At 41.6% G+C, this 20,708-nt stretch overlaps 1 protein-coding gene across 17 annotated transcripts in view; it reads left to right on the top strand.

Annotated features, from left to right (window-relative positions):
- LOC103710848 (binding protein) overlaps positions 1 to 20,708 on the top strand; it is a 124,194-nt gene that overhangs the window by 75,902 nt on the left and 27,584 nt on the right. For all 17 annotated transcript variants that reach the window (XM_088710773.2, XM_088710774.2, XM_088710775.2 and 14 more), the window contains 5 exons: positions 5,680 to 5,840; positions 5,985 to 6,294; positions 6,400 to 6,829; positions 6,942 to 7,278; positions 7,448 to 7,636. In XM_088710773.2, the coding sequence (XP_088566899.2) occupies positions 5,680 to 5,840; positions 5,985 to 6,294; positions 6,400 to 6,829; positions 6,942 to 7,278; positions 7,448 to 7,636 (1,427 nt within the window). The remainder of the gene's footprint in view (positions 1 to 5,679; positions 5,841 to 5,984; positions 6,295 to 6,399; positions 6,830 to 6,941; positions 7,279 to 7,447; positions 7,637 to 20,708) is intronic.

Raw genomic sequence — 20,708 nt, 5'->3', positions numbered from 1 at the left:
TAGGTCCATTGTTTTTGTCTTAGACAAGAGAGAAGCGGAAGATCTAAGCTAGTAGGTGCATTATGCGACTTGTGGTGCTTAAAAGGGAGGGGAGAGTTGAATGTCCAGCTACACAGATGCTCGCTAGATGTTTGCTTTATATAATAGTAGAGATGATCTAGGGAATCCTGAATTTTCCGATCATTTTACAAGTTATTTAGCATGGTTCACGTTTACTTTCATGAGCTTGCGTAACAATTAAAAACTCATATTACAGTAAAAATTGAGAAAATGAATCCTTCTTACATTCTTTCGAGAGGTGTGATAGAGCTCCTTTGTGAGATTCCTTAACCTTGTCGCATCTTGGAGTGTTATATCCAAGGTTAGTTGAACTGGTATTAAGATCCATACCGGTCAGTTACCAGTTTGATATGGCATCAGTTCGGTACTGTACCGACACAAGTTACGCTGTGGCGTGCTGGTTCCAAATTGTCATGCATTTTTTTTTCAATTTTTTAAGCTTTAAGAAAAGTAATAAAATTATTTTTGTTTTTTGAATGATTTTAAGTCTAATTTGATATTTCTTGAAGTTTTTTAATGTTTCTATCGTCTCGGTACACACTAAATGATACTTCTTGATGTTTTGGAGTGATTTTTTTGCATTACCGGGGTATGGCTCTGAAACAATGCTACATTGGGGAGACAAAAATTTGGCAAATTTGTGTCATCGGGTTTGCTACATCTAGCCTTTTGCTTTAGTGTGAGGCTAAAACCAAAATGTAAAGAAAAAAGCCAGCGATTTTGCATGCTAGGAGAAGCAACATGAAATATCATAAAATCAATTAGTGAGATATAAAACACAAAATGATACAATCAATTACATTTATTTAAAGTACAACATACATACCGATATCTAGAATCTCGTCGAGTGGCAATGTCTCTCGTAGATATCCGAATCATTAGCATAATCAGGAGGCACATCAGCCCATCCCTATAATTAAGCGTCGTTGTAGTTCGATATTTTCATCCTATAAGAAATCAGTTTCAGATCAATCACTGTAGCTCTAGCTCTGAGAGGTGTTCTCTGGCTGTAATACAGCTGTGGAGGTGTCTATCCGAATATACTGACAGCAACATCTGATCCATAAGATACTCTGAGCTGTATAGGGTAGTAGTCACCCATCACGCCCTGAGTCCAGAGGACCAGAGCGCAACAGACGCCGCACCCCTATATGGCAAACCGTACAAGCATGCAAGGCTGCAAATCATATTAAAGCAATGACAAATTTCTGAATTTTTTTTCAATAATTTATTCAAAGCAATCTTTCAAAGTTTCAAAATACCATATGTCAACATAAATCAAATACTCTAACTAATCTATCAAAAATGCCAATAATTGAATAAAATCTCAAGAATCTAGCGACTCCCTAATTCCATGTGATCATGCCTCTGGATCTGAAAAATAGAAAAAATAAGATAATGAGCTACACTAGCCCAGTAATCAACATAATACCCTAGAGTGGGGTCAAAGCATGCCAAATATTTAATTTAAACACAGAATAATGATTAAAAAATAAATCATAAATAACATGTTTTCTTTTGAAATTTACTATACATTTTCATAAAAACCATGATACTAGAATCCCAACATAAATACGCTATGGCCATGTAACCCAATGGTATGGGTCGCACAAAGTGCCCAAAACCACTATTATTAACCACCTGTGGCAGAGGTGTCCAAAAATCACTATTCTAATTACCTGTGGCAACGATGTCCAAAAACGACTATTCTAATCACCAGTGGCAATGGTGTCGAAACTTGTTTCTTACAAATACAAGTCGACAAGGCCAACGAATAATCTCCATTGGCGGCGCCAGAACAGATCATAGCCATGTTGAGAATACATACATATAAAAACAGATTTCATAAGTTGTCTAGTCATATTTTACATATTTCATAGCATATAGCAAAATTTTCAAATGATTTATAACATGTTTGACCCATTTTACTAAGTACAAAACATATTTCAAAATTTAATCAACTGATAATTATTTTACCAATAATTTGAAACAAATACACTTTGAAGCATCAAGTTATGTACCTCTTAAAATTGTCATCATTTTGGAGAGTGTCCTCAACTTACCAATGCTGAAATTCTTTCTTCCATATAGACAGAAGCACTACCAAGGGCCTGGCCGATGGATACTTGGCCAAATAGCTCTGGACAAAACTAATGAGCATAAAAGTTTTACCAGATCCGGGGCGTGAGCCAGAATGCAACCCCCCGGTCTATCATTTACTAAATTTCTAACCAGAAATTAAAGCCTTCTAACCGATGTGGCTTCATTTGCTTCAAATGCCTTGGATGGATAGAAATGTCAGCTGCTATAAAATCTTCCAAAAATTTAGGTTCGGAATATTGTAATGTTTCATCTACATCCTTGGTGTTTCTTAATCTGGACATGAGGGTCCTTGCTGCCTGAGGGGCCTTTGCCCATTGGTATTCAAATATCGTGTCTACACTTCTTTAAATAACTCCACAGATACGACAAAGAATGCCTAGATCATCCTGAAGTATGGGGAAGTGCTTGCATTCTTCTTCTTCTTCTTCTTGTACAGCAGCTGGCTCAACATATTTAGGACTCTTTGAGTACTCCATATCTAATGACATTTCTTTCCAAGGATCATCTAGGTGATGCTCATCATTTTCTAAGTTTTCTGCCTCATCTTGTTGGCAGATTCCCATGATCGATGAATGCTCCTGGACAGCCGCAGATGAAACAAGCGTGGAATTTACATCAGTTTTTCTTTTGTTTTTCCCTCCATAGTTATTTCAAAAGCAAGAGCTTTTCCACCTGTCTTTCACCTCTCTTCTCTGCATAATCTTGGTTCACAAGATCCTGAAATCACTGCTTCTCAGGAAATTTCTGTAGGACAACTTTTTGATATTGAACAGATGGTTGCCAGTTTGCTCTAAATGCAACACTATCATCTCACTTATCACTTCCATAGTCATAGGGACTGATCTGGTTTGAATGACTTTCTTGTGTTATCATGGCTTGTCTTTGGAGGCTCTCAATTCGAGTTCTTATGATCAGTGTTTGTAAATCAGAAGATTTCCTTCCAGAATTGGAAGCATGTTGACTTCCTGTTTGATGGATTGCATCTTCATCATCTGAAACAAGAATTATGGCAGATGTGCTGTCTTCCCTTCTTGGTATTTTGAGCAAGAATCTGAAGGGCCATTTGCAACATCTGGAATTTTCCTCTGCATCATTAAATCAGAATCACCACAATACAAAATATTCTGAACGCTGGACTTGTGTGTTTTTTTCTTCTTTTTTTTCTGCTGACATTCTCGTCGATCTGAGTTCTGATTCCCTCTGGTTGATAGGTCTGACCAAGTATTTATCCCACGATGAGAGCTAGATAATAGACTTGGATAGGAATTTGCAAGTGATGGCCATAATGTGGACAAGAATTTGATGACCTACATCCTCTGAGCATGGAGAATTTCATACTCTTTGGTTACACTTCCATATATTCCTTCATCCAAGCTCTCCAAATAATTTGACAAAGCAAATGGATTTGAATAATCTCTAACTTTGGAGGAAAACTTTTCTTTGGCTTTCTCAAAACCAGAACATAAAACTCACCTCAGATTTGTAACGATAGTTATTATCCTCATCGTCTAACTTTGATCTTTTATGTCTCTAAAGATACATATCCAGGTTCAAGATTTCTGACGAGCTGTGCTCCTTGGGGGTTTCCATCAAGAATCATTCTGGGAGGAAGAAACGAGTCACCAATTTCTCCTACGAGATCAAAGGATTCTTTCTCCCTTCCTCTCCTCTTCCCCCGGCGCTCATGGAATGAAAAAAAGAGGAGTTGCAGTCAGAGAGAGAGATGAGAGTGGCATGACGGAGTTTGGTTGCAGCTGTTTTAACTCCCCGCGTAGTCAGGGAGTTTAACCGCCCGCAGCCTCATCGCTCCGAGGAAGACGGAGCAAAGGTTACTCTGTTCTAGTTCTTCTTTGGGGTTATGGGCTGAAATCGGCTGGGCCTACCGGCTTCAGCCCATTTAGGCCTATTCTCACATCACCGAAAGACGATGCCTCAAATGTACCATATCCATATCCATATTTGTATGGATCATAGACTGCCTGTGGCTACGGATAATAGGATCTATCGTACAACTCGGAATCCGATATGTCTACAGATTCTACACTATGTGCAAGGTCATTTTCAGCTGCATCGTGTCTTTAATAATCTCGAGGAGCCCGTCTTCAATATGAAATTGTATCCTTGCAGACTCTACCAGTTTGTACACTGTAGTCGTTATCTTGCATCCGTAACTTGAGACTCACTTGCGAATCAAAGATTACTCTATGTCTGTCTTATAAACGATGGTATCATATCCTCCATTCTCTCCCTAGCCACTAGATCCATAATCGCCAGAACTATCATCACTACCCTCTCTGATCTCTGAATCTGTGTGAACTGACTCCACTCTCTCCATCGGGCTGCAACTGCCTTTTCTTTTTCTTTCAGGCTATGCTGAGCAGCTGCCTGCTTTTCTTTCGTGCCTCTCTCTGTCTGGCTATGCTGGGAGATAGATGATCTTCTCAAGGAGTTCCTTTTTTTTCTCTAGAAAAAATCTTATCGAAGAGCTTGAATACAAGGTTTCTCCTAGAGGAGATCATTGTCGCCATTGTCATCGATCAACAAACTTATGGTCAACGAACAGTTTTGTTACCTAGCTCTGTCTTTATTGCATGTTTTTCGAAGGAAAAATGAGGAGTTTTCTATCTTAAAAGAAGTTTTAGGAAGCGAATTTATAGAGGAGCACTTGATGATGGTATATGATGAGAGGTCATGTTGCCATCATGCTCTTCCTTTCTTGAACATCGTGTTAAGATCCAAGGAGAATGACATCTAGCTTTTGGAATCAAGGTCTTGCAAAGACGAACCAGCTTACGCAATCCTCGCCAAGATGGAGACCACAACCTTTGGCAATTTGCTCCACTGCCTTGCCATAGTCTTGGAGGACATTGGATGACTTCATACTCTTAGTTTCTCGAGTAGTCTCTTGCTCAGATTTGTTGTCCTCCAAGATCTTTATATGGTGAGGTATACCTCTAAGCTTTGCATTGGAACTTTATTGCTTATTAGATGAATTGTAAGTAGTGATCCTTTCAACTATATCATGGTCTGGGTGGAGTCTGTCATCAAATTTAGGAGAGAGTTCAAGGTCAGTGTGACTCCTTTAGAAGATTTCACCTACTAGTATTTGGACTAGATTCAAAATAGTAATTTAGAATTTAATTGACATAATGGGATGAAAAATCTTGGCATCATATTCCTTGAGAAGCTTTTATAACCTTTACATTTTCATATAGTTGTTAATTTAACTACAGATAGAATATAGAGGGCTTATTTAGTACAAGAAGCACTTACTTTGGATTAGTAGGGTGAAACATTTTTCAGGGCCATTTTTAATGCATTTGTTTGCTATGGATGATTATGAAGTAATTTGATTTGAGATCTCTCTCTCTCTCTCTCTCTCTGTGTACCAACTTGATATATCTGCTTTTTATATTTTTATTTTTAAAGTTGTAGCTTGATTCTAGCTGCGTAATTTCGATGACTGCAGGAAATTAATCTCCTGCTTGCCTTCTGATGGATTCATATTTCTTGCAGTCCGTTAACCAGAAAAGGCAGTCCATTCTACTACCTGTAAATCTTTTTCCCAAGAAGTGGCATTTCCTTTGTATCACTCATAGCATAGGGAGAGCATTCTCTGGGGGGAGCTTACTCAGGTGTTACGTTGATGGTGATCTCATATCCTCTGAAAAATGCAGGTCTGCAGAATCCCATGAATATCACTCATTATTTCTATTTCTTCCCACCTATCACTTTGTGATATATATTTAGTCCTTTTTACTTTGTCCGCTATACTCAAAAAAAAAGAGAAAAACTTTGCGTTTGGTATCATTATGTTTCAGGTATGCAAAAGTTAGTGAGGTTATGACTCGCTGTACCATAGGAATGGAACTTAGACCAGCTGATGAAGAGCTCCACTCATTCAAATTTGGAAAAATATTTCCATTTTTTGGTCAAATTGGTCCAGTCTATGTGTTTGGTGATGCCCTTTCATCTGAGCAAGTAAGGGGTATATATTGCCTTGGTCCAAGTTACATGTATTCATTCCTTGGTGACGAAGTCCTCCTTGCTTCTGACAATTCACTGTGTAATGGAGTTCTAGATGCAAAAGATGGCCTTTCAGCAAAGATCATTTTTGGCTTGAATGCGCAGGTTTCAGTTCTTTTATTAGTAAATTTTTCTTCATAACATGGTCTCTCATGACGTTTTTGACAAGTCAAGGCCGAATAAACTAAGCCCCCATATTTTTCTCTCCAGGCTAGTGATGGTAGGTCTTTATTCAATGTGTCACTAATGCTGGACAATTCTTCTGAGAAGAACTTATTTGAAGCCATAGTTATGGATGGGACAAAGTTATGCTCTCGTCGCTTGTTGCAAGAGATTATTTACTGTGTTGGTGGTGTGTCTGTGTTTTTCCCATTTTTGACCCAGTTTGATAGGTCTGAAACAGATAATGGGCAGTTTGACTATTCATTGATCAGATCTATTACTAGCGATAAATGTGCGGCTGAAGTTATTGAGCTTGTTGCATCTGTTTTAGATGGGAATTTCCCGAATCAACAACAGATGCTTCTTCTTTCAGGATTTTCTATCCTTGGTTTCTTATTTCAATCTGTTCCACTCCAGCAATTAAATATGGAAACACTTTCAGCCTTAAAGAATATGTTTGATGTCTTGAGAAATTGCGGTAACCAGTTCAGACTTTCTTTTCTGAATATGTATATTGATTGATTCATAATTCAGTTTATGTTTTTCACTTATGCCCTGCATGTCAACTCACTATTTCATATTTTACTCAGGCATGTCCGAAATGCTTCTAAAAGATGCCATGTTAGGAATATACTTGAATCCACATATTTGGGTCTTTGCAAATTATGAAGTGCAAAGGGATCTTTACATGTTCCTCATTCAGTATTTTGAGAATAATAGAGCCTTGTTACCAACATTATGTGGGCTGCCTCGGATTCTAGATATTATATGCCAGTTCTACTGGGATCAAGCAGATTCTCGGACTGCTGTTGGGGCCAAGCCTCTTTTGCATCCCGTAACCAAACAAGTAATTGGAATGAGACCGGGCCTTGAAGAAGTTCATAAGATACGTCTTCTTCTGTTAAGTCTTGCAGAAATGAGTTTGATGTATGTGCTGTCATTCACATATTTATATACCTTCATGATTTTTGGGTTCTTCAATATTTTGAATAACCTCTTTTTTTTTTTGTTTACATTGCATGTCCTCCTGTAGTTGTAGCATTGTCATCACTTTTTTTTTATCATAATTTTTTATGGAGGGAAATTGGACTTGCAGGCAAAAAATTTCACCACCTGATATAAAGGCTCTTATTGCTTTTTTTGAGAGAAGTCAGGATATGGTATGCATTGAGGATGTGTTACACATGGTTATTCGTGCTCTATCTGAGAAGCCTCTGCTAGCTTCTTTTCTTGATCAAGTAAATCTGCTTGGCGGTTGCCACATTTTTATTAATCTCCTTCAGAGGTGTGTAGTCAATTATATTAACTTAAATATAGCAAAAATATCTTGCTTATTTTTTTATTATCCCGAAGATGTTTCATTGAAAAGCTCAAAAGCATAACAGTAACAGACAAACCTTGTTATTATGTACTTCAAATACTTGCCCTTTCAAATGTACATAAAACTTCTGCAGTTTCCTGTGTGAATAATATAATGGGAAAAGTCCTTGTTTTAAACAATCCAAACTAAGGTCGGTGGAACTGTTCCGAACCGGACGGTTCCGGTCATTTTGAGCCATACCGGTGGCTCACCAGTACAGTTTCGACAAAGAAAATGAGACCCATTGCCGGAGTCGGAGAAGGAGAAGGAAAGAGAGCGAGCGGGAGAGGGAGGGAGAGGGAGAGGTCAGGATGCCGGCGGAGGGCCGCGACAGGCGAGGCTGCAGCGGGTTCCCTTATTTCATTTAAAAATTCCAAAATTTTTTAAGCCGCAACCGAACCCCTATTTCGTTTGAAATAGGAGAACCCGACACGGCCCGTACTGACTTGTGCCGCCGGAGAACCGGTACAGTGCCCGGTATCGGTTCCTCCGACCTTGATCCAAACCAATACAAAATAACATAGAGTATCATGGGAAAAACATTTGATGAAAAAAGGTGACAAACTGTGTTGATTGCCTCAGTCCAAAAGTATTTTGGAAGATGGCTCTCACACAGCATGGTCCTAGTCTTTTTTTTAAGGGTTCTATTTTTTCTTTCTTCCACCCCATTCTGTTGGGGTGTCTTAGGTACAGAATAATTATGTTCTATTTCATTTTCATTTCAAAACTTTTCAAAATCATGATTTTGAAATTCAGTTCACTTATTTTAGGGACTTGCATAACTTTTTCATTTAAAAGAAAACATCTTTCATTGGAAAGGACTTGCATACCTTATTTCAAATCTTGAGAAAACATCAATGATGAAAAACCATAACGTTTGCCACCTAGACTTGAAGTTCTAGTTAGCCCAAATAAATCTATATGCAGAAGTTCTAATGGCCTAGAAGAAACTCTAGTTTATTTTTCTAGTTGGCATGCATTACAGGTTATATCTTTTTCAAAACTTAATTTGGGTAGACCTTTAACTAGATCTTTTCTAGCTAATTTTGAAATAAGGTCCATGCTTGCATGAGTTAATCTATAATTCCACAACCAACTAGTCTCACTGATTTTGATATTTATGGCAACCAAACATTGCATGTTTTTTGTGGATAAATGGTCAAGATTGACAAAGTATACATTTTCATGCTTATGTCTTGTACACTTAATGCCATCATCACTAGGACTAGAAATAATGCATATATAGGATTCAAAAATTACTTTAAAATCTTTATCACATAATTGACTGATGCTGAGAAGATTATGTTTGAGACTATCTACTAATAATACATTTTCAATAAATGTAGGAGTGATACTGATGTTACCAATTCTAATGATCTTTCTCTTTTCTTTTAAGAAAAATGAATTGTGATTCATCTCCTGTCATATGTCTAAAGTACCCACTATCTAAGTACTAACTTCTTTTTGACCCAAGGGCTGCCAGACATACGTGTATTACAAAATTCAAATGTCTTAGGTACCCATGCTCTCTTGGGTCCTTGCAGGTTAGCTGTTATGGTTTCTTTTGGAACCCATATTTTCTTAATAATAACTTTACCATTTAAGCTATTTGTTTTAAAATTACAGGTAAAGTATTTGTGGCCAATTTTACCACAGTTATAACATGTTGTCTTTCTTGATTGATCGCTTGAAGATTTGACAAACATTTTCTTTAATAATTTTTGTTCTAATAGAGGGTTATAGCCAAGTCCAACTTTATCAAAAATAATTCGTTGGCTATCTAACATCATGTTCAACTCTTTATAACTTAAAGTAAATCTTTAACAATTAGTTTTAATTAATTTATTTCTTTAGGTTCTGATTTTCTTCTAGTAAGGATTGTTTTGCTTTTAAAATATTTTTATTTTCATTGAAAAGAGTTTGAATTTTCAATTTTAGCTCTCTACTCTTTTGACTAGGCTTTTTAATCTCATCTAATAACGTTTAGAAAGTTTTTTGAAGCTCTTCAAAGGTAAAATCATTTAATGGATCAGAGCAAGGTTCGCCGTACAGGTACCGGTAGGCGTACCGGTCGTCTACCGGACCGGTACGGTTCCGGTTTGTATCGGTTTAAACCGGTACCGACCCGGAACACTCTTCTCCGCCAGAGCCGGGGAAGAAGAGAACGAGGGAGCGAGCGGGGGAGGGAGGGAGGAGAGGAGAGGCCGCCTGCGAAGGGCCGGGGGTGGCAGCGGAGCCCGCAGGGGGGCGAGGGAGCCCGCCGTGCCCCCCCCCGGCCCTCCCTCCCTCTCTTCCCCGCTCTCTCTTCGTCTTCTCTGGCTCCGGTTGGGTTCGGTCCGTAACGATTTTCATGGCTCTGGCGTACCGGTTACACACTGAACCGGTCCGATATGGCCCGAATCGGCTGGTACGGGCTGGTTCGTTAGACCATGGTTCAGAGTTTATCTTATTCTCATGAGCCATAAGGTATAGATTTGCTATTTTTTGGGTCCTCTTTTGAATTTGAGTCGTCATTATCAGTCAATGTAGTGATAATTGCTTTCTTCTTTGGCTTCTTAAGAGCTTTTTTAAGTAGTGGGCAGTCTGCTCTAAAATGTCCCAGCATTTTGAATTCATCGGTTGCGCTTTCTTCTTTTCTTTGTTTTCCTCCCTCTTGGCCAAAGGCCTTCTTATTCCTTGGCTTCTTCTCAGAAATCTTCTAAATTTCTTGTGATGAGGGCCATTTCCTCATCTCTCTCTGAACTGTTTGATTCTTCGCTCTTTTTCTTTTTATGCTGTTGATTTGAGAGCGATGGTTCTTTTTATTGACTCTTCTTCAAAATTTTGCTTTTTGGATAACTCATGAGTTCTCAGAGAGCCCAACAATTCTTCTAGAGAAAGGGCATTGAGATCTTTTGCTTCCTGATTGGCCATGACTTTGCCCTTGCAAGCTCTTGGTAGTGACCTGAGGATTTTTCTTACCAAATCACTATTAGTATAAGATTTACCAAGACTTTTAAAATTATTAATAATATTTGTAAAGCGAGTAAACATATTAGAAATTGACTTACTAGACTCCATTTTAAATAGCTAATATTTATGTACAAACATAATAATTTTAGATTCTATGACTTGGTTAATGCTTTTGTGAGTTACTTCCAGTCTATCCCAAATCTCTTTAGCGGAAAAGCAAGTTGATATGCAATTAAATTCATTATCATCTAAAGAGCAGTAAAGAATATTAATGGCTTTAACATTTAGCTGTGCCATCTTTATATCAAATTCATCCCATTCCCCTTTGGGTTTGGAAAGATCCACACTATCAATATTTTTTGTGGGTGTGTGAGGTCTATTAACTATGACACTCTACATGTCATACTAGTGCCTAAACAAAAATGTGCATGCGTTTGCTTTTCAATAAGTATAATTTATGGCATTGAAAAGAGGTCTATTTGTGGAATGACCCTCAGCAAGAGAGGTTCCTATTGGAGCTGCTATAGATCTTTAACTCTTGACGGTTAGTTCAATGAGAGGCTTAAGTACTAGGCTCTGATACCACTTGTTGCCCAGCTATGCAACCCCAAGAGGGGGTGAATTGGTCTTTTTGAAAATTTAAAATCAATGCAGTGGAATGAAAGCTTGATTGAAGAATATTAATTTAAGCAACTAACTAAAGTAGATATGCAAGAAATTAATGCAAATAGATTAGGCAATACAAACACAGAATTTATAGTGGTTCGGTGCCAATCCTGTGCCTACGTCCACTTTCCAAGACTTTCTTCTTGGGAATTTCATTTTAATCTTTTAGGGATTATAATTTAATTGTTTTACACGGGCTCACAATCAACCCAGTTGATTTTCACAGCTAATCAACCAAAACTTACACCGATTGTTTTACTCGAGCTCATAATCAACCTAGTTGATTTTCACAGGCAAGCTACCAAAACCGACATAATCCAATTTAAGGCTTGGATGGCCCTTTCCCTCAAGTTTCAGTCCTTGAAACTTGCTATAATATAGTATAGAAAGAATTAAATGCGGGCACAATAAAGTATGGCTCCTAAACAATAAATACAAAGAAAAAAATGGAGCTTGGCTCTGTTGGTTGGTTTTTTTTGATCTGGAATGCGCTTCACCAACTCTCAACTGTGTAAGATATGATCTTTCAGCTCTCTTGAATGATTCTCTTAGAAGCTCTCTTTTTTGCTATGGATTTCTTTTTGGCCCGCTTGAGTTGTCTTTTCCTTTAGTGTTTCCATGTATTTATACCATTTGGAAGTGGTTGGAACATTCTCCTAGATGTTAGACAGGTTAAAAGCCGTTGGAGATAAAAACAACCATTCCGACTCATAGAAAAACCATCCATTACTGTTGTTAGGGGTCAACTCAACATCTTCAAGGGTCGACTCGTGATCTTCAAGAGTCGACCCATGATCTTCACGGGTTGACTCGAGCTTGTTGTTTTGCGGCGTTGTCTTTCTTCTGTGAACATTGTGGAGTTGGTTCTCTCAGTTCAGGAGTCACCTCGTTTGATGACAGCGGTCGATTTATTGTTTTCAAGGGTCGACTCTTCAATGGACTTATAATCAATGGACTTTGAATTTAAAAACTAATTAAAAATATAATTAATATTAAAAATCATAAAAAATAGTAGTACGTAATACGTATTTCAAAAATATTTTCTGAAGTAAAAACATATTTTTCAGAATTTATGGTATTTAAAAATATTTTTTAATTTAAAAGTTACTAAAAATATATAAATAAATAAATAATATAAAAAATTAGTATTATGTATTAGATAAATAATTTTTTTAAGAAAAAAATATTTTCATCGTAACGAAATTTTGCTATTTTTAAATAATTGATAAACTAACGTACTTGATAAACCTATAGGAATTGAACCATCAAAGAAAAATGAGCCAAAGCGTGATATTGGTCAGGATCATGGGCAAATGCTCTCGGGTCAGCACCATTGAAAGTGCAACTGGTGCAACATAGAGTTAAAGAGGGAAGGGGTAATCTGGTTGAAGCAGCACTTAGCTGGTAGTTACCTTGACGTATCTGTGTCAGAATTGTCTATAAGAGGTTCAGTAGCTGCTGAAGATATATTTCGCTGATTTCAAAGCAGTAAAGGGAAGAGTTGCCAAGAAAGCAGAGGGGGATCGCCGAGCAGCAGAGCTACCTTCCTATTACTCTAGGGAGTAAGCCTCGTCTACTCCAGATGATGAGGATGCACAGATCTAAACTATCATTCAAGCGAGCCTCGATGATCTGTGGCGGGAGGAGGTGGCCAAGTATAGGGCTCGATTTGGGCCCTCATACTATGAATCAGGTTCTGATTCTGCGAGCAGTAGGGCAGATCCAGAGTTCAAGAGGACCTCGGTCAGGAAGGCTATCAGTAAAGTCGGTGGCCGTATTACATCTATGTTGGAGGCTTTTGGTAGCTAAAAGAAGTCATATAGAGAGATTCTATTTGGAGCCACCATCCATGATTTAGATCTACATGCTTTTTCTAGCAAGGATTCAAAACAACAGAGGCTTGACAAAATGCTGAAAAAGGATAATAAGAAGAATATGTGACGAGCTATTGGATCCTAATTTTACTTCAGCTACATCCTAGCGAATGTGGCGGACAATACATACTATAGGTCTGTCATTTCTTCCATATAGGCTGTCGGTCCCGATGTAGATCCTCTAGGACCGAAGGATATGTAATACGAAGATTTTCTTTTATAAGTTGGTTGATGCATTCGATCAGGTGCACGACACCATGCACATCTTCAGGTTGATGGAGGTGATTGATTCGGTAGGAGAAGAATATCGTTCATATTATTGCTGATAATGGGCTACAATATAAGGCCGTCGGAAAGATCTTGCTGGAGCAGCGGCCATATTTTCTAGACCCCATGTGCTGCACATTGTATCGGCCTATTGTGATGGACATTGTGAAGATTCATAGAGTGCAGCAGACAGTGGAGACAGCTCAAACCATCGCTAGATATATTTATAACCATACATGGGTCTTTTTACTGATAAGGAAGTATACAGGAAGAGAGATCTTGAGACTAGAAGTTACACGGTTTGCTACCAATTATGTTGCACTTGATAGATTTCTAGAAAAAAAAATCAGCCTAATGTCATATGTTAGTCAGTTTTGAGTGGCAGAAAGGTAGATTTGAGAAAGCCAGCACTGAAGGAGCATTGTCGAGGACTTGGTGATGAGGCAGACATTTTGACAGCTAGTTGAGAAGATAGTGAAGGCTATCAAACCATTGTATGAAGTATTTCGGATCGTGGACAGCAAGAGGTACCCCCAAATGGCCTTTTCATATCATTTGATAGAGACGACAAAGATTCAGTTCAAGAAGGCCAATCCGATGTATGCCTAAGAGTACATCGACATCATTGAGCGGCGGTGGCACTATCGGATGGGTAGAAACTTTCATCTATCCGAGGTTTCAGTACACCGTAGCTCGAATTGATATGGATGACGAACTTATGTCCGCTCTACCTTATGTGATTTACAAGATGGAGCCTAGTCTAAAATTTGCAATCCTATGTCTAGAAGAGATAAGTTAAGTGACATGTATAAGTTAACCGATATCTTCAATTATTAAGATATTATAATATAGTTTTTTTTCATAGACCAAAATATTTAGAGAGGGCACGAACAGCTTTGGAGTCTCGACGGCTGTCGTAAGAAAATTATGAATCCAGGTATATTACACATCAGGAGGGCATTTATCTGATCTTACATAGTTTCTTACATAGTTACTAATATAATACTATCTTATATGTAATTTTATTTAATATTTTTGCAGCTGAATGGTGGATTAATTTTGGTGTGTCCGTGAAAATTTTAAACGGCTAGCCATTCAGACCCTCTCTCAGATGGTCTTCTCGTGTAGCTGTGAGCGCAACTAGTTCACTTTCGCCCTTATCTATAACAATTAAAGGAACTGTTTTACACAAAAGCGCCTTAACGATCTTGTATATATTTTTTACAATCTGAGGTTGAGGCTGAAGTGCATTTAGGAGGAAGTGGAGCTAAAGTAAATAGATCTGATCCATAGTCCTTTCGTTGATGATGAAGATGATTCTATGATCGGATAGCTTGTGGGCCAGCTGCAGGAGCCAGAGTTTGATGAGCGAGGATCGCCTCTACGATCGGTCAGTTTCGTAGCCAGCGAAGCTAGTGTCGATGCAGGGCAATGGGCAGATTGCAATATTTCACGCATCCTTCCGACTGATCAGCCACAGCCACAAGGATCACTAGAGAGTCAGTCACTACATAACTTCTTATTCGAGACATCCTCTCAGAGATATGATCGAGAGAAGCTTAGACGGGGCGACTACTCGGTCAGGAGGGCGATATTCATCCTTCCAACATAGCTAGCAAAAATGGGCATGAAGGATAAGCTGTCGGCGAGTGGCACGAACGGTAAGTAGGCAACGAGTGGCACAAAGGATAAGCAAGCAGCTGCTCAACATACCAAAATAGAAAAACAAAAAGGCACTTGTAACCCCCAATGAAATGTGTGGAGGAGCTAGTTCACTGACCAAGAGCAGCAATTCTAGTGGTCATAGATCTGCTGGCCAGGGAGAAAGGACATGAGACCTTCGTTTATGAGACAACTAAAGGATGGTTTTCAATTCACCGATGAATCTCAGTTTATGTATGCTACACAGAATAGAGACCACGGTATGCGATTTGGTAGAGCCCGTAAGAATACGATTGCATATAGAAGACGGACTTCTCGAGGTCATTCAGGAGGACACGATGCAGCTGCAGATAACCTCACTTATAGAGTAGGATCATCAATAGACGTATCCAGTTTCGAGTCGTATGCTAGATTCTATTATCCACAGCCACAAGCAGCCTATGACCCATACGGATACGGATATGGATATGGTGTGTTTGAGGTATCTTCTGGAGGCTACTATCCTATGCATTCCGAAGCATCTTACTTGTAATGTCCGGGCCCAATACAGACCGGGCCCAATACTGTAGGGCCCAGTTGAATAGTATTGGGCCAGGGAGGGGTTAGCTGGCCCAAGATGGCCATAATCTCCCGCCTGAGGGCTGAAAAGACAAGACCACCAGATGGCCAACGGAGAAACCCCCACCGGCATGCAAAACAGGAGCCCGCCACCTCCTCCCCCTCGGCAAATGAGCTGTGAGCTGGCCTGAGGAGGAGGGGCAGCTGGTGGCTCCCGGAGCAGTGAGGAAGGAGAGAACGCCACCTCTCCTTTGGGGTCAAGTCATAAGCCCTGTATTTAAAACCCCTAAGATTTGCTAACCCCGAATTTTTATGTACCCTCCCTAAACCTCTAACCCTCTGGATCTACTGCACCAGAGAGCCAAGCCTTGGAGCTGGAGGCGGAAGGGACCCTGCAGCCCTAGGAGAGGAAGGAGGGAGTTGCCGAGAAGGAGATACTGCCCAACTCCAGTCAACCGAATCAAGGTAAGGCTCTGTAAGTAGGTCTCTAGGCAAGGACAGAGTGGAGGTACCCCTCTGTGGGGTATTCTCCCCTCTGTTTCACTGATGAAACAGAGGGGAGGAGACTGGCACAGAGAGGAGGAGACCGGCACGGGAGAGAAAAACAGGAGGAGGGCCGTGGGCCGGACCCACGGGCTGCGGGCCGAACCAACAGGCCGCGGGCCGGCCTGAGAACGGCCCAAGCCGAGCCCAACGCCACCCGGGCCGAGCCGAGCCGGACTCGGCCTGCGGGTGACAGGCCCCGGCCATGGCTGCCCTAGGGCTGAGGGGCAGCCAAGGGCCGCCGGGTCTGCCGTGCCGGCGACCAACGCGGCCTCAAGGCCGCCAGCCCCAGCCGAGCCCCACCTCTCCGCCGGCCGAGAGGTGGTGGCGAGACTCCCACAAGAAAAAGGAAAAAGGGGGAAGAAGGAAACAGAAGAAGAAGAAAGACAAAAAAAAAATATATTAAAATACTTACCTCGGGCCACGGCCTTACCTAGCCGTGGTCGGAGCCGGTGAAGACCCCCCGGAGGAGGTCCGGCCTCGATCTCACCTCCCGGCCCTTCCCCCTCTTCTCCGGCAACACTTCGGAGAAGGGAAGAAGGGGCCGGCCTCCCGCCGCCGTTGCCCGAGGGAGGAGCACCCTTTTTCGGCCGGTGGATCGGGGGGCGCTGCATCCCCCGGTCGTCCGCGAAGGAGAGAAGACGGTCGGGAAGGGGCTTCGGCCAGAGCGGGAGGGACTGGAGGCGGAGGAGGCCGGGAAGGGGCTTCGGCCAGAGCGGGAGGGACCGGAGGCGGAGGAGGCCGAAGAAGAGAGAGGGGCGCGCGAAAGAGGCGGAAGCCTCTGGAACCCCCTGGAAAAGACCCTTAACGGGTCTGCCTAGCGGGTCGGATCCGAGTCCGGATCCGAAACCCGTTAGGCCTAAATCCTTTAATTCGATTTGGGTGAGTCCGATGAAGGATTGATTCAAGCCCAATCGAGTTAAATGGGTTAAATTAAACCCAATTGAGCTGGGCCTGAACCCCCATTTATGCAATAATAATCCCAGCAGGCCCAATTAATTGTAAATCAGGCCCAGTCCAAGCTAATTAAATTGGCAGAGGGCCTAATTGGCTGAAAGAGGCTGGACTTAGTTTTAAATCAGGCCCAACCCTGTCATAAAAAAAAAAAAGCCCAATTAACCATATGGACCCAAATAGCTTTAAATGAACACCAAAGGCTTCAAATTGGCTAAATTAAAATGGGCTAGGATCCTTGGTTGGGACCCAAGCAGGTCCATGATAAGATGAACCAAATTCTATAATAAATAGAGAATAATATGATTCCTATAATGTGGTTTTAGGAATCAACGATTTGCCACCAAGACTTTGGATAACGAATTTACTGTAAGTAATCTGTCTTAATCTTATCGTAGATCTCGTATTACGTTTTATAAGGTGAACTAGTGTTTTTCATACAATTTGAATTGTATACATGATTGGTGAGAAAAGTAAGTAATCTGTCTTAATCTTATCGTAGATCTCGTATTACGTTTTATAAGGTGAACTAGTGTTTTTCATACAATTTGAATTGTATACATGATTGGTGAGAAAAGTAAGTAATCTGTCTTAATCTTATCGTAGATCTCGTATTACGTTTTATAAGGTGAACTAGTGTTTTTCATACAATTTGAATTGTATACATGATTGGTGAGAAAAGTAAGTAATCTATCTTAATCTTATCGTAGATCTTGTATTACGTTTTATAAGATGAACCAGTGTTTTTCATACAATTTGAATTGTATACATGATTTGTGAAGAAAGTAAGTAATCTACTTTAATCTTATTACGGATCATATGAGTGCTATGGTTGTTAAGTTTTTAAAGTGTTATTCATGCATGATATGTTATGATGGGTAAGTAACCTGTCCTAATCCTGTTATGGATCATGTCATGTTATTAATGTTTTCCTAAGCATTTATTTTAAGTATATATGTTTCATGCATGATATGTTACAATGCATAAGTAACTTGCATGATCCCAGAAGCTATGGCTATGTATGCAACATGATGATACTGATATTTTAATCATGCATGTAAGTTTATAAAGTCTTAGCTAGCCCAGAGGCACTATAATGGGCTCAAAGATGCTACTGAGAATGACTGAGCCGCCAGTGGCTGAATAGTAACTGAGCTTGCCCCGCCAGTGGCTGAATAGTAACTGAGCTGCCCCGCCAGTGGCTGAATAGTAACTGAGCTGCCCCGCCAGTGGCTGAATTGGAATTGGGCCTGCCCCGCCAGTGGCTGAATAGTAACTGAGCTTGCCCCGCCAGTGGCTGAATAGTAACTGAGCCTGCCCCGCCAGTGGCTGAATAGTAACTGAGCTGGCCCCGCCAGTGGTCGAGTCTGACTTCGCAGTAGCATCCGAGAGAAAAAGGACCACGGCATGCCGGGGGCACGGTTTCATATGCATACTTTATGAAAATTTTTGTGATTGCACTACTGCTTTGTTTAAATCGCATACTTATTGTGCCATGATGATTATTAGATGAATATGCATGTCAGCTTCTCAAACCCTGATTTACATGTTTAGCCTACTGGTTGATCCGGTAGGATTATGCAGGATTACTTACTGAGCCGTGTAGCTCATATCCGTTCATTTACTTTTTTTCTTTCAGATCCTCACCACTGATAGCTGCCAGAGACACGTTAATTTGGTATTAGGGCTTCTTTCTTTTGGGGTAAAGCAAGTATACTTTTGTGTACATAAACTACATAGAAGCTCTGTATTTGGGTACTGACCAGCATGTTGTACTAAGAATGCTTTCATATGAAAAGATTTGGTTGGTTTGACTACCCTGTTACCCAGGTATGAGGCTGCGTGCTATTGTGGGCGGTAGTCGGCAATAGCACGGCCGTGTCACGGATCCGGATCCGGGGCGTGACATCTAGTGGTATCAGAGCTCTAGGTTTAACAAGACTATAACCGTAAAAATTTGGGGTAATGGGTAGTTAAGAGTATCATAATATATTAAGATTTTCATAATACCTTAGTCGAAGAAAGCAATTTATTTCAGTTTCACCCTAAACTCTTGACTGCTAGGTAGCTATAAGAAATAGGGAATACTCAGACATTTACCCTGATGAATTACCGGAATTTCACCATCGATCTTAGGAGAGGGACCCATCATCAAGGCCCCCCTACCGGGCGATTCTTGTTAAGCTATGAGAACTGAAATTTTTGGAGGGAAACTTTGTCTACCTAAAAAATGTCCTTTTCGAGGAGTGTTGCCCGATTCGGGCGATACGGCAAATTGAGTCCTCGCTACATCGGTCCACCTAAGGTATGTTTAATTTCGAGGACGAAATTTATTTAAGGGGGGAAGGATGTAATGTCCGGGCCCAATACAGACCGGGCCCAATACTGTAGGGCCCAGTTGAATAGTATTGGGCCAGGGAGGGGTTAGCTGGCCCAAGATGGCCATAATCTCCCGCCTGAGGGCTGAAAAGACAAGACCACCAGATGGCCAACGGAGAAACCCCCACCGGCATGCAAAACAGGAGCCCGCCACCTCCTCCCCCTCGGCAAATGAGCTGTGAGCTGGCCTGAGGAGGAGGGGCAGCTGGTGGCTCCCGGAGCAGTGAGGAAGGAGAGAACGCCACCTCTCCTTTGGGGTCAAGTCATAAGCCCTGTATTTAAAACCCCTAAGATTTGCTAACCCCGAATTTTTATGTACCCTCCCTAAACCTCTAACCCTCTGGATCTACTGCACCAGAGAGCCAAGCCTTGGAGCTGGAGGCGGAAGGGACCCTGCAGCCCTAGGAGAGGAAGGAGGGAGTTGCCGAGAAGGAGATACTGCCCAACTCCAGTCAACCGAATCAAGGTAAGGCTCTGTAAGTAGGTCTCTAGGCAAGGACAGAGTGGAGGTACCCCTCTGTGGGGTATTCTCCCCTCTGTTTCACTGATGAAACAGAGGAGAGGAGACTGGCACAGAGAGGAGGAGACCGGCACGGGAGAGAAAAACAGGAGGAGGGCCGTGGGCCGGACCCACGGGCTGCGGGCCGAACCAACAGGCCGCGGGCCGGCCTGAGAACGGCCCAAGCCGAGCCCAACGCCACCCGGGCCGAGCCCAGCCGGACTCGGCCTGCGGGTGACAGGCCCCGGCCATGGCTGCCCTAGGGCTGAGGGGCAGCCAAGGGCCGCCGGGTCTGCCGTGCCGGCGACCAACGCGGCCTCAAGGCCGCCAGCCCCAGCCGAGCCCCACCTCTCCGCCGGCCGAGAGGTGGTGGCGAGACTCCCACAAGAAAAAGGAAAAAGGGGGAAGAAGGAAACAGAAGAAGAAGAAAGACAAAAAAAAAATATATTAAAATACTTACCTCGGGCCACGGCCTTACCTAGCCGTGGTCGGAGCCGGTGAAGACCCCCCGGAGGAGGTCCGGCCTCGATCTCACCTCCCGGCCCTTCCCCTTCTTCTCCGGCAACACTTCGGAGAAGGGGAGAAGGGGCCGGCCTCCCGCCGCCGTTGCCCGAGGGAGGAGCACCCTTTTTCGGCCGGTGGA

This window comes from Phoenix dactylifera, chromosome 14 (assembly GCF_051530095.1).
Source record: "Phoenix dactylifera cultivar Ajwa chromosome 14, Ajwa_hap1_PhDact_Kaust_v1.1, whole genome shotgun sequence".
In the NCBI taxonomy this organism is placed as follows: Eukaryota; Viridiplantae; Streptophyta; class Magnoliopsida; order Arecales; family Arecaceae; genus Phoenix; species Phoenix dactylifera.
Note: the sequence above shows the minus strand (reverse complement) of the source record. Positions and strands in the feature narration are given on the sequence as shown.